The sequence below is a fragment of the Aptenodytes forsteri genome, unplaced genomic scaffold (assembly GCF_000699145.1).
Source record: "Aptenodytes forsteri isolate BGI_AS27 unplaced genomic scaffold, ASM69914v1 Scaffold88, whole genome shotgun sequence".
Lineage (NCBI taxonomy): Eukaryota > Metazoa > Chordata > Aves > Sphenisciformes > Spheniscidae > Aptenodytes > Aptenodytes forsteri.
The window spans coordinates 4,303,428-4,316,056 of NW_008795948.1; the positions used below are offsets into that span (position 1 = coordinate 4,303,428).

General features: G+C 40.8%; 1 protein-coding gene across 1 annotated transcript in view; it reads left to right on the top strand.

Annotated features, from left to right (window-relative positions):
* The window catches only part of TMEM129 (transmembrane protein 129), a 16,203-nt gene extending 8,009 nt beyond the window's left edge, over positions 1–8,194 (top strand). Inside the window, exon 4 of the mRNA XM_009285438.1 lies at positions 7,563–8,194. Coding sequence (XP_009283713.1) covers positions 7,563–7,811 — 249 coding nt within the window. The 3' untranslated portion in view covers positions 7,812–8,194. The remainder of the gene's footprint in view (positions 1–7,562) is intronic.
* Positions 8,195–12,629: the final 4,435 nt, after the last annotated feature.

Here is a 12,629-nt window from a genome sequence, read left to right on the forward strand (position 1 = left end):
TATAATCTAGAGAGACCACAAAATACTTTACATTCCATCAATGGTCAGGGAGGACATTCAAAAGAGACTTACATCTTACATGTTAGTGCTTTAATCAATAGGTTGTCTCTTTTATTCTTTTGTATATACAGATATTAATTGGTTACAAAATATGATGTAGAATTATGCATATCTGTTATGCATTGGTATTCATAACAGTATTAAGAAGATGTGTGTTCTTATATGTAATTTTGTGTTCTTCTATGTAATTTTATTTGCTCAGCAATAATTTGGCTCAATTTTGTTCCTTGGCCTGGTGAGAAAATTGAGTTATAGCAGAATTGCAATTGCATCTCTAGACTAGAATCTTAGCTGAAAGAGAATCCAAATATCAACTAATATGAATTGTTAAAATTTTTGCAATTCTAAATTGAAGTGTTAGAACAGCTAGGCATGAATGTTGTATTTTTTGGTTCATATAGCCACTGTTGAAAAAACATGCTAAGATTGAATGAAATATGCTTTACAAATAAATTCATTGCTCCGCACTGAAAGAGGTCACTTACAATAACATGAGCCAGCAGTCTTTGCACAGTGACACTAACAAGTTAAATCATTCAGACATAATGATGGGATTGTATCCTTCCTAGAGAAAATGGAGGTACCATAATAGTCCATTGAAAAACCCTATTCAGCGAACAAGACTGATTGAAAGCATGAATAGGATGTTGAGAAGGTTAAGAAAGAGACAAACGTCACACAGTAATATGGAAAATGTTACAGTTTCACTATTATGTCAGTAATTCATCCATACATTAAATGCTGCATCTAACATTTTAAAGTGATATTTCAGAACTAGACGAAATTTAGATAATAAATCAAATTTTCACTGGTGAGGAGGATGGGGTAAAGGGCTGTATTCAGTGAAATGATAGAAAGGCTTAGATTATTTGATTTGGAGATGGAAGGATGGAGAGTAAATGTGATAGTATAACATTAAAGTAAGGCTAATAGAACTGCAGGATCAATTGTGTCAAATCTATCTGATGTTAACATAATAATGCTTTATTTGATTTCAATAGTGGTTCATATAATATTTATAGCACTCAATGGTTGGAAAGAAAATAAAATCTGGGTCTGACATTCTGTAGGAAAAAAGGAATGTATGAATGCATATGAGGGGGAATGAGGTTAAACATATATCTTGCCTGGATTCTTGTCAGCATAGATAGCTACACAGAAAAAAGTGATGATCGATATAATTTCTATTTATGTTATTTTGTAAGAAATGTATATTAATAAATTGATCCCACCAAGAAGCCTCATGATAAGTTCCTCTTATCATGTCAGCTAATGTAAAATCAGGTAAAGAGTTAATAAAAATACCTCCCTCTTAAATTAAAGATCAACCAAACTGATAACTGACCTTGGTTCTTGACTTTCCTAATTGTGAAACCCTTTCCATAAGAAAAAGAGCACGTGAAATTGTTATACTGCAAGAAATAAAAACAATTTATTGGATATTTTTCTACTCCAGACGCAAATGGTATGGAATAATGGGTGGAGATTGTATTGGGTCTGGCTGAGATGGAGTTAATTTCCCATAGCAGCCCTCATAGTGCTGTGCTTTGTATTGGTAGCTAGAAAGGTGTTGATAACACACCAGTGTTTTGGCTACTGCTGAGCAGTCCTCGCACAGCATCAAGGCTGTCTCTCCAACATTCCCCCCTCACCAGTAGGCTGGGGGTGGGCAAGACCTTGGGAGGGGACATAGCCAGGACAGCTGACCCAAACTGACCAAAGGGATATTCCATACCATATGACGTCTGCTCAGCAATAAAAGCTAAGAGAAAGGAGGAGGAAGGGGGGGCATTTGTTATTACAACGTTTGTCTTCTGGAGCAACTGCTACACATGCTGAAGCCCTACTTCCCGGGAAGTGGCTGGACATCACCTGCTGATGGGAAGTAGAGAATAAATCTTTTGTTTTCCTTTGCTTCCACGTGCGGCCTTTACTTTTGCTTTATTAAACTGCCTTTATCTTGACCCATGAGTTTTTTTCCATCTTATTTTCTCTCCCCCTCCCCCGTCCTGCTGAGGAGGGGAGTTACAGAGCAGCTTGGTGGGCACCTGGTATCCAGCCAAGGTCAACCCACCACAACATATATTTGCGAGCCAAGCAAGAGCTATTGTAAAAGCCTAACTGACTGTAAATAAACTGATTGTTTTCTTTTTTCCTAAGGCAGGAGCCGGACCCCAATGAGGAGTGAAGGAGAGAGGTGGGAGAGACCTGATAGTATGTAGGGATGAAAAGGGACTCAGTATCATGATGCATCATCTTTCCCGCAGACACCAATTACCAGCCTTACCTAGATGGACAGGCCACCTTTACTTAACCCAGAAAAGGAACATGTATCAATTATATATGTTTCATAAATAGCTAGGATATATCCACCTGGCACTAATATGATGTTTAGCTCCACCAAGCTATAGTGGGTGAATGCTTATAGCCCTGAGGAAGTCTATTAAAAGTAAATTGTATCCCATCCTACGTAAAAGCAAATTTTCTTTTATCCTCCTTCTGCAACGGCACCATAAAAAAACGTATCTTTCACATCTGGTACCACCATGCAGGGGTGAGCGGCAGTCTGGAGGGTGGCAGTTCATGTAGGAATGTTCAGGATGGTGGCTGTGAGAGGGGCGTTGTTTGCATTTAACTTTCTATAGTCTATGTTTAGGCGCCACCTCCCGTCTGGTTTTTTAACTGGCCACACTGGGGAATTATATGGGGAGTGCGTTCGGGAGATAATGTGTCTTTTTTTCTAGGTCACCTATGACCTCTGCAATACCTGTCCAGGCAGCAGCAGAGCTAGGATACTGAGGAAAGTTAGTTATTTTTGAGTCAGGCAGCATGGGTGCAGCTCGCAGTAAGTGAACTACACCAGTTCACTGACGCCCACGAGTAGCTGCTAATTTTTGCTCAGCTAACTGAGGACACTCCAGGCAGCCAAAAGACCAAACGCTACCATCCGGCAATTTCCAAACTCATAATATGTCAAAGCCTAACACATTTTCTTTCCGCGAAGCTACTGCCAATTGGTGCCTTGATATCCTTTTCTGCCCTGGCAATAACAAGTTTACTTTAGCTATGGAGCATGTTTTACTTTTGCTGGTAAATCCTGTTATTTTAACCCTCCACTGACCGGGCTTAACATAAGTTCTTTGGGCATCCAAACTTGAGATTATTGAAATTTGAGCTTCTGTGTCAATTAAAAAATTTACTATCTGTCTTTGGGGGCTGACTGGGACATAAATGTGAGCGCTGTCTGTGTTATCCCATTGATAAGTTTCAATCCTCCGGACAGGCAGCCCAAGTTGCCGTCCGGGACTTACTCTTTTTTTTGGCTTCAAGGTTTGCAATTCCTACCTAAGAGGTCTAAAACGGTTATTGTCAGGGTCTTTGAGGGCGGACAGTTGTTTGGTTTGTTCCAGATTCCCTGATACCCCTTGTTTTTGGAACACCTTGATCAGACTAAGTATAGTCCCCATCGGTTGGCCCTGTATGGCTACCTGAGGTATGCCTAGCGCTAAGGCTTCTCTCCATAGTTCATTACGCCTTTTTCAGGGGTCCACTACCTCACCAGGGGGTTTATGAGGTTGGGGAAGGTGTTGGGGGTTCTGGGGAGTCTTTTTTACTTGCCAGATCCATCTGCTGTCTGCTTCAGCTCGGGATTGCCCAGTTGGTGTCGGTTCGTTCCACCCCATCTCTCGACCATGATTGACAATGTCATGCAACAGTTCTGCCCAGGTTGACATGGATCGAAGGCAGAGTTGGCCGTTCTGACCCTCCTGAGTGTTATGCTCTATGTTTTGTCTTATTTCATCCCTTTTTGCAATGAGGTACGGTTTTAAGGTAGCAGGGGCTCCCCTTATCAGTGGTTTCATAGCCTGAGGGTCTACAGGGGCAGCGATAGGGTAATTACCATGTGCACCCCTGTCGTTCATAGCCTGAAGGCAGGCTGCTTTTGTAACAGCAGTAGAAAGTTCGCTTAATGATCTTATTGGTATAGCAGTGGGCTCCCCTCTATCCCGAGGGTCTATGCCCCCTGCCCAATACGCCACTCGCTTGTGATAGTGTGGCTCAGTGTTAGGGTCTGGTCCCTCATTCAAGAACACTCCTGGTCCCCAAAAGCCATCTGCTTCGCCTTGATTTAACATAGTAAGGTCTCCTCCAGTAAAGGAGACATGCCACAGATACTCAGTCTCGCTCTCGCGAGGCTTCCACCTGTATTTTTCTTGCAGATTGGCCAGCTGAAGGGGGTCCCATGGAATGTCCTTGTGGTGTTTCTCTGGTTGCCCCTTTGGGGTCCAGCAGATACCTCAGTTTTAATATCTGGGGCTACCTTATATTCTTATTCATCTATTCACTCTCCTCGCTAAGTTCTTGATCGGGGTCCTCCCAAATATCTCCATCACAGTCTTCCAGGGATATGATTAGTTTACAGATTTTTACAGCATCTGGGGTGTTGGGGGCCCAAGTAATCATGAGTTCTAGTGTATCCTCTACCTCCCTTCGTTTCTCTTTTTCCTCCCCCAGTTGTTTCAGCAATTGGTCTGTTCGCAGAGATAACAGCATTTCTTGTCGCTTTCTTTGTCCAGTCTCATCGTGTAACATTTGCACTTCCCTTTCCTTGCGTTCCTTATACTGACAGGCTGCTTCCAAACATGTTCCCAACATTTTGCATATTATTCCCTTTTATTTACCATCTTTCACTTTCCCTCTTGTGAGGTTTAACTGCTCTATCTTATTCCAATTATCCCAATTTTCACGTGCCCGATCTTCCGAAAATTTCAGTGAAGAGCTAACTCCATGCCTCCATAAGTAGTCAGTGACTGAACCCGCCACCCTGCTGACTATGCCAATTTTTGTTGCAGGTGAATTATTAAAAGAAGTTGTGGGGTTAACTAAAAGGTTTTATTAAACAATGATTAAATTATAATTAAATGATGGTTAAACAATAATTATTAAACAGTAATCAAACAGTAATTAAATGGTAATTAAATGGCAGTCAAACACTCTACTACTTACTGCACTTCTAATAATTAAGCTAGCTGGTAAACAGTATGCTTTAGACCTAATATAAAATGTCCTTACCTTGCTGTAGATAGCAGATGCCGGGTAAGGGATCTCTCGAACTCGAGGAGTAATCTTGAGAGGCGTCCAGCCCAAGGGGAGATCCCTGCTGTGCGTCCCGCTGCCGTTCAGGAGAGCTCAATGGGCTCAGGGGGGCTAGAGATATTTATAGCGTGAAGTGACTGACTTGTAGTCAAATTCCCCTTTGGTGAGCGTGTGCAGCTGTAGCAGTTTTAGTTTTGTCTAGTTCCAGCTCAGGCTGGCACCATTAGCTCCTGTAAGACATAGCCTAACTTCCTTAACGTCCTGGGAAGATACGGCCTAGCACAACTTCTCAAGGTCCGCACAGCAGGGCTGACTCCAGCCAGGCCCACTTGTCGGTGATGCCTGAACCAAAGTGCTGTTCACTCAGTCGAGGTGGGTGCATCCGTCACAAGGGCTCACCTTCCATTGCAGTAAACACGTAATAAATGTAGTTCTGGCTGCTTCTTCTGTTCCTTCTGTGAGGAGATGAACTGTATTGTGAACATTACATTTTTGAGGCATGAGAAATAGCAGAGTGGAAGATAGTCCCCTATAATTATTTCCACAAAAATTTTACTTGAAAACATTTGGACATTATGAGGTTACATTTCCAGAAAGTTTATGGGGAGCTAGAATCACAGCTGCTGTTACTGTTCTTTAGGCAGTTTGCTCCATTAGAGCTTGCTTTTCTAGACTGCCAGGTTTTGCTGGATCTTCTGCTGAAATAAATTAATGATTCTTAATTGGGGCTTGCTTTAATTGTAAATAACACCATGGAGTCCTTCCTTCAGTAATATTTGCGGAGACCTGGTCATTATTATACTTGTGCTGCAATCGGAAGTGTGACTAGAGCACTGTTCAATGTACCAGAGGTAACTAATTAAACTAGTTCTGGTGACCTTGCAGTGAGTCTATGTCAGACGTTCCAGCCAGTGGAGTGAGTACTTGATATCTTCGGTAGTGTCTTGCAGCTTATACGGTGTCTTCACTGCATGGTTACATGAACTAGCTAAAATAAAACTAGATCAGATATGTCTGCACATAATGTAATTGTGCGTTCTGATTGCAGTGCCAGTGTATAGTGAAAAGAGATGTTCAAAATAAAGAGAAGAAACTATTAACTTGAGAGAGTTGCTTTCTTGCAGGGCTTTTAATTTGTGATACATTTAAGTGTCAGCTGAGCAACCATATTTTGGTTTGACATTGAGTGATAAATAACATCAGAAATTATGATACAGACATTAAAAATACAACATGGGATTTTTCCCTATTTTGAAGCTCCATTAGTAAGTTGAAAAAGTTAGTTAACCTGTCTATGCTAGAGTTTTTCCTGCCTAAAAACTAAGGTAAGCCCTAATTTCACAAGCAAAAAGCTGATACAGCTTCTGAAAGATGCAGTCCTGCTTCCTGCACTCTCCTCATCCCCATGTTGACACAAGACTTTGTCTGCGGTGAACCTGGTTGGGGGAAATGACTGAGGTGAAAAGAGGCAAAGAAAGATGATCCGCTCCACAGTCAAGCTGCCAGCGTGGTTGAACAGACACTTGAGCTGACAAGGGAAGAGACGTTGGAGGTGGGAACTAGAGACCACAAAGCAGAGCTGCTTTTTGTTACACCAATAGCAGTATGAATAGGATTCAGGTCTCCATGCCTGTTCAGTGTGTTGTCTTTTGAACTTTGTCAAGTTCTTGGAGAGCTTTGGCTGGAAGACACATGGGAAATGCTAATTATTGTTTATTAATTGTAAAACACTTCATAGCAAGATGATCTCCGTATATGCAACTGCAAGTTCATGTGGCATAATTAACGGTGGGGAAATATCAATTATTCCAATATTATCCAAGAAAAATTAAGTAAATTTCTAGTCCTTCAAGATGAGTGCCCATTGTGTTCAGTAGAGCCCTGATTTCCTCTGTTATTTGTGTCTCTTACTTACAAAGATGGAAGATAGGAACAGCCATTTGCTGTAATAAGTGGTAAGAACTGTTTGCTTTGTTCATTTTCCTTACTTTATATTGGTATGTTTTTTGAAAAATAGTATGTCTGAATGATAAAGATGGCTGCTTGCTTACCTTGCTCTGGCTGCTATGCTCTGGAAACAGGTGGAGCTCTTCAGAGAGGGAAAGAACGTTTATTTTCAGTCATTTTTGTTTAATCAGTCTCATGCAGCAGTTCTGGGTTTTCTGTGTAAAGAGGTACTTCGTTCTCATTCATTAGAGGGTGTTCTGATGAAACACGGCTCTGGAGATTGAAACCATTTGGTATCTTCTGGTGGGGCAGTTCTGCCTTGAGGCTCTACCCGGCTCAGGTTCTGGCTTCAAGCTCTGCAATGCTTGTGCGCAGATAATTTTCTAAAAGCCTCTGAAGAGCAATAACAGCAACCTTTCTGTGCAGTTCGTAATTTTGATGTTTTTCTCCTCCTTTAGGAGCTGGAGCCATGCATAGGGTGTATGCAGACCATCGCTAACATCAAGCTCATCAAGAACTGCCAGGAGCCAAACGACGGGGAATGCCAGCAATGCTACTGTCGTCCCATGTGGTGCCTCACCTGCATGGGCAAATGGTTTGCCAGCCGGCAGGATCAGCAGCACCCAGAGACCTGGCTGTCGAGCCAAGTGCCTTGTCCGACTTGCCGAGCCAAATTTTGCATTTTAGATGTTTGCATAATACGATGAATAATACTTGGGTATGTTTTAACTTTTTAAATTTGAATGTATTTCATAATGGATTTGGTTAAACGGCCTGTTTGATTTGTTTGAGACTTCACATCCTACAGGGATGCAAACTCCAAAGCTTTCTTTTACAGTGTTGAAAACAGATGTAAATCTTTTCAGTTCCTCTCCACTTTTACTGGTATTGTTGGTTTTTATTCACCAGATGTCAGTTTCTGGAATTTTTTTTTTTTAAACCCGTATTTTGCTTTCTTACGTCTTGCATGGAATAAGGGTTTCCCTCTATATTTGCAGTACTATTCTCTTTTCAAGTTTTAACGTAGGTTAAACTGTTTCAATTTTTAAATTTAACTTGGGTTTTGACTCTTTAGTAAAGGGCTAACTGAGAAAACTACTTTGGTTAGACTTCATTGATACTTCTTCTTTAATCCATTTGTAAAGTTCTTATTAATCTTCGCAAGTGTTCACCGAACAAGTATACCAGTTGTGTTCCTTCTGCTGGTCCCCTCCACTTATAAAGCGGATCAGTTTCTGTAGGCTAAGGAATTTAATCCCTGAAGATGTACAACTCCCATAGGGACCTTTTATTCCATTAATCTGCCTCTAGCTTATTTTTTTATGGATTTATTTATTTCAAACAACAGAAGGATTCAGAAACATACCCCATTTACCTACACTGCTAATGCTATGCATCGTTAAATCTGTTGTTTCCAGGAGCTACATTGCTTAGGGTTTCGATGCTCTTTAGGTGATGGACTTTTTTTATACGTTTGAAGGGAGTGCAGCAAACATCTGAACTGTCTAAATACTCTGAAAGAATGCTTAGCTATTTCAAAGCCTGTAAGCTTTTTCTGAGGGGTAACCTTTCCCCTGAAAGAGATGCCAGGATCACAAAGGTATAAGTTGCCATGCTAGATGCCCGAAGAATGACCATCATTAGTGAAAGTTTTTCAGGTTTGCAATTCAAAGACTGATCATAAGCAGTAGTCACTGTTTTAATATTCATAGGGTACTGATGCACACTTCTTGATCTGATCTGCATCAGAATAATCTGTAAATTAAAATCAGAGCATTTCCCATACATTTAAGAGAGACCTTCTCCTAGACCTAAACACAGTGCTTAGTGTTCTAGCTATCACACCCTTCAATGAACAATTATTTGGCATACTGCTTGGTGGAAAGCCTCAAGCTGCTGGAGAATGTGAGTTCTTACACTGACCTGTGCACTGCAGGGGCTGAGGTGCAGGTATTTGCTTGCTTGGGTTGTCCATCTCAGAGGGGTAGTGCCCTCAGGCAGACAGGTGGGTCAAATAGCGAGAGAAAGGAATAATTTAATGCTTTGGTCTAGGAGAATAAAAACCCTAATACCTCCCACCTGTATAATCAGAAGGATCTTATCAGTAAGTCACTAGCGTAGATGACGTGCCGTGGTTAACTGGAAATAGCTTGATTACCACAATAGGGAAAACTGCTTTGAGCAGGAATAGGGGGCAAGATGTTAAAAACGGTACAAGTACTGGAAGCTCAGCCACGGTTAGAGCCTCAGCCTAGCTACAGGTTGCGTGGTGAATGCACCAAACTGCGCTTAGAGCCAGCCAGCCAGGAAATGGTTACGAATGCGGCTGCGAGCCGTACTTTGGAGAGGGGTAAGGAATCGAGAACAGATTTGACAGCATCATTTGAGAACTAGCATATATGTTATATTGTTGATGCTGGGTTTTTTGTTTGGGGTTTTTTCAATAACATGCACTTACAAAAGTCCAAACTGTTTGGGTTTAAGGACAGTAATTGCTTGAGCACAGCTCAGTCATTACATATACAACACTTACTATGCAATTATCTGTACTACCTATTAACAAGGGTGATTTTTCTGTTTTTCATTACCTGTTGTTTTGGATTGTATAGACTGAAAATTTGACACTGAGACTGGATTCGTCTCTCTTTCCCAGAGAGATCTTGTGGCGTGACCCTCTTCATCTGAATAGGATTAAATTGAGTTCCTGAGTTTCAGACAGATTTGTTGACGAGTCTGAAAATTAATAAAAAATCAAGGAGCTGATCAGTGATTGAATTTAAAATATTTTCCAGTACTTCCGTGGGAAAGTTATTTGGAAGTTTGAAATGGTCTCTGCAGGATTTTTTTAACCTTTGGAAGATTCTTACAGGGCTGGGTGGTGTCATCTGACATGCACCTCCTCACTACACAGCAGCCTTTACAAATAAGCATTTTGTACCATTTACTTCTGGAAAGTTTACATAATGTGGCACAGATACAAGGGATGTGGTCCTTGAAATAGTTGCAGAAGAGAGGGTAGGATTTTGGAGTTGTGGTCTTGCCACTGACAGTCATTCAATTCTTACAGCTCTTTTCCTGTTTGGAATAAAAATATTTATTGTAAAGATGTGTGAAGTTAACATCGTAAAAGCCTTGAGAAACTTAGATAATAGATACATGTAGTTGCAGATGGTTTTATACAAGAAAAACAGGTCAGTTGCCATTAGTATCTCATGTAATAAGCTTTAGTCTCCTAATTGCTTGTGCAGTGGAGTTGTTCTTTATAGAAATCTACTTTGAATTGATTGGAAGTTTTCCTTTCAGTGGAACTTTGCTTTTATTCATCTTACTTCTTGTGCCAATATAACAGTACGACAAACTAACAGTCAAAAATGTATAATACTCTTACATCTTTTAATGGTAGTGCTCTATCCACAGAAGTGCCTCTTAGAAAACTTAGTAATAATTACCAAATAAAATTATGATTTATGTTAATAATAGTGCCTGGCTTAAATTCCTTAAAACAAGCATTTTTTTTCCACATTTAAATTCTCAAAGTAATCTGGCATGCCTCCAAAGTTTGTAAGCTTCTTAAAGGCTGTGTTAGAGAACCAACTTGTTAAAAATCCGTATGACGTATCCTTCTTAGCGACAGTAGAAGGAGAAACCATGACCTCTCCCTGCACAGTCGTGTGATGTCTTATTTGTCTTGAATAAATCACTGAACATGAAAATAATAGAGTATAAAAATAGGCATTCGTCTTCGTGATAGCTTCAGGTCATCATCCGAAGAACCACATGCACATATAGGGCTGTTTCTAGAGAAGATCTCTGCAGTAAAAAGAAATACGTTGCCTCCCACCCAATCTTGATACGTTTCTTAAACATAAGGGTAGGGTTTAAAATCAGTCTTTTTACAGCACTTTTCTAAGAAAAAAAAATGAACCAAGTAATGCAATGAGCTAAAATACTTAAAGAATTTTCTTGAATTATTAGTGATACAGCGTTGCTTTTTCAGCTCTGTGTATGCTTTTCCACATCACTGACTTGTGGGTATGCAATGTTAATAAACTGAAGTATGTTATATAAATGTAATGTCATTACAGTAAGACAATCTATATGTGGGTGCACAGTGTCAGTATAAATACCCCGTATGTATGTATACATGTATAGCGCAAATTTCCATATGTGCTGCAGCTGAACAGGTGTTTCTGAAAACATGGGCTGTGGCTGTATTATTTATTTCCATAGTTGTATGATTTCTGTAATTATAGCATTCCAGCAAATATTGGCAAAATCAGTTGGTTTTTTAGGTTAACGTAATTTGCTAACCCAAAAAAGGCATTTTCTCCAAGCAGGATGTATTTTGAATCCATGATATGAATGCAGTTGTTTGCCATGAGGCTTGCCATAACTTGAAACCAACATAGCAGGTTATGATGTGATCTCTTCAGTGTGAGTATTTTTATTTTGTTGAAACACAGTAGACTGCAGCTGTATACCATTCCAGTCAGGCCACAGCACAGTAGGCTGCAGCTGTATACCATTCCAGTCAGGCCAAACCTCAGTAAGACATAACTGACTAAAGTTCCGAGTGCCATTTCTTAAGAAATGTTGACTATGAGATATTTAAGGAGTCGAGATATAAATATTCAAGCTCTTACATGCATTACAAGACATTTTCTTCCAAAGATATACCGCAGGATTTGTTATTTGTGGTTTTTTTTTTACCTAGATGGCTTACTTATTTTAAAATGGACAGTATTGTTTGGATAGCCTTTAAGGAACAGGCTTAACAAATACACGTAGTTAATCTTAAAACTCTCTGAAGAGCTGAATAAAAATACAATTGATTTTATGTAAGACTTCTGGTTTTCATTTCAAAGTTATGTTTACCAGTTAAAACTTTATATGGGTGGAATACAGTGTTTTAGCTGAGAACACATGACTACAAAGAGGGCTTAAATCCTCCTGAAGGTGCACCTGATAATTCCTTCTTTGATGAATTTTCCTGCGACAACCTGAATGCAGAGGGTTGCATAAATGAAAGGAGGTGTGTAGAACCTATGTATGTATCTCAGGGAAAAAACCCAAATACTTCCCAAAACCAGCAGGTGGGAAGGAATGACACTGGATGTCATGAAATCAGCAGGGGCAATGACTAGAAATGTGTCTTTCCAGGGGAGCACTGGCATACAGCAGTGACGTGTCCTGCGTAACACAGGTTGGTTGTTGTGGCATTGCTTAGCTATGTTAGCAAGCGCAGGCAACAGAAGAAGGCAGTGCATTCCGTTAACGGTAGGAAAGGCGGGACGCGTCTCTCCAGTGGACGTTGCGGCGCCCATCGACCCCCTCTGCTGAGCCGATTTATCTCACCGCATCTAGCAAAAGACCAGCTTGGCCAAAACCGAATCCCTGGCTAATGACTGAGGTAACGCTCTGCTGCCGGAGCTGGGTTTTCGCCAGATGAGGGAGCGGAGCGGGCCCGGGGATCCCCCCCCCCCCCCCCCCCCCCCGCCCCCCCCCCGGAGGGGAGGGGCGGGGGG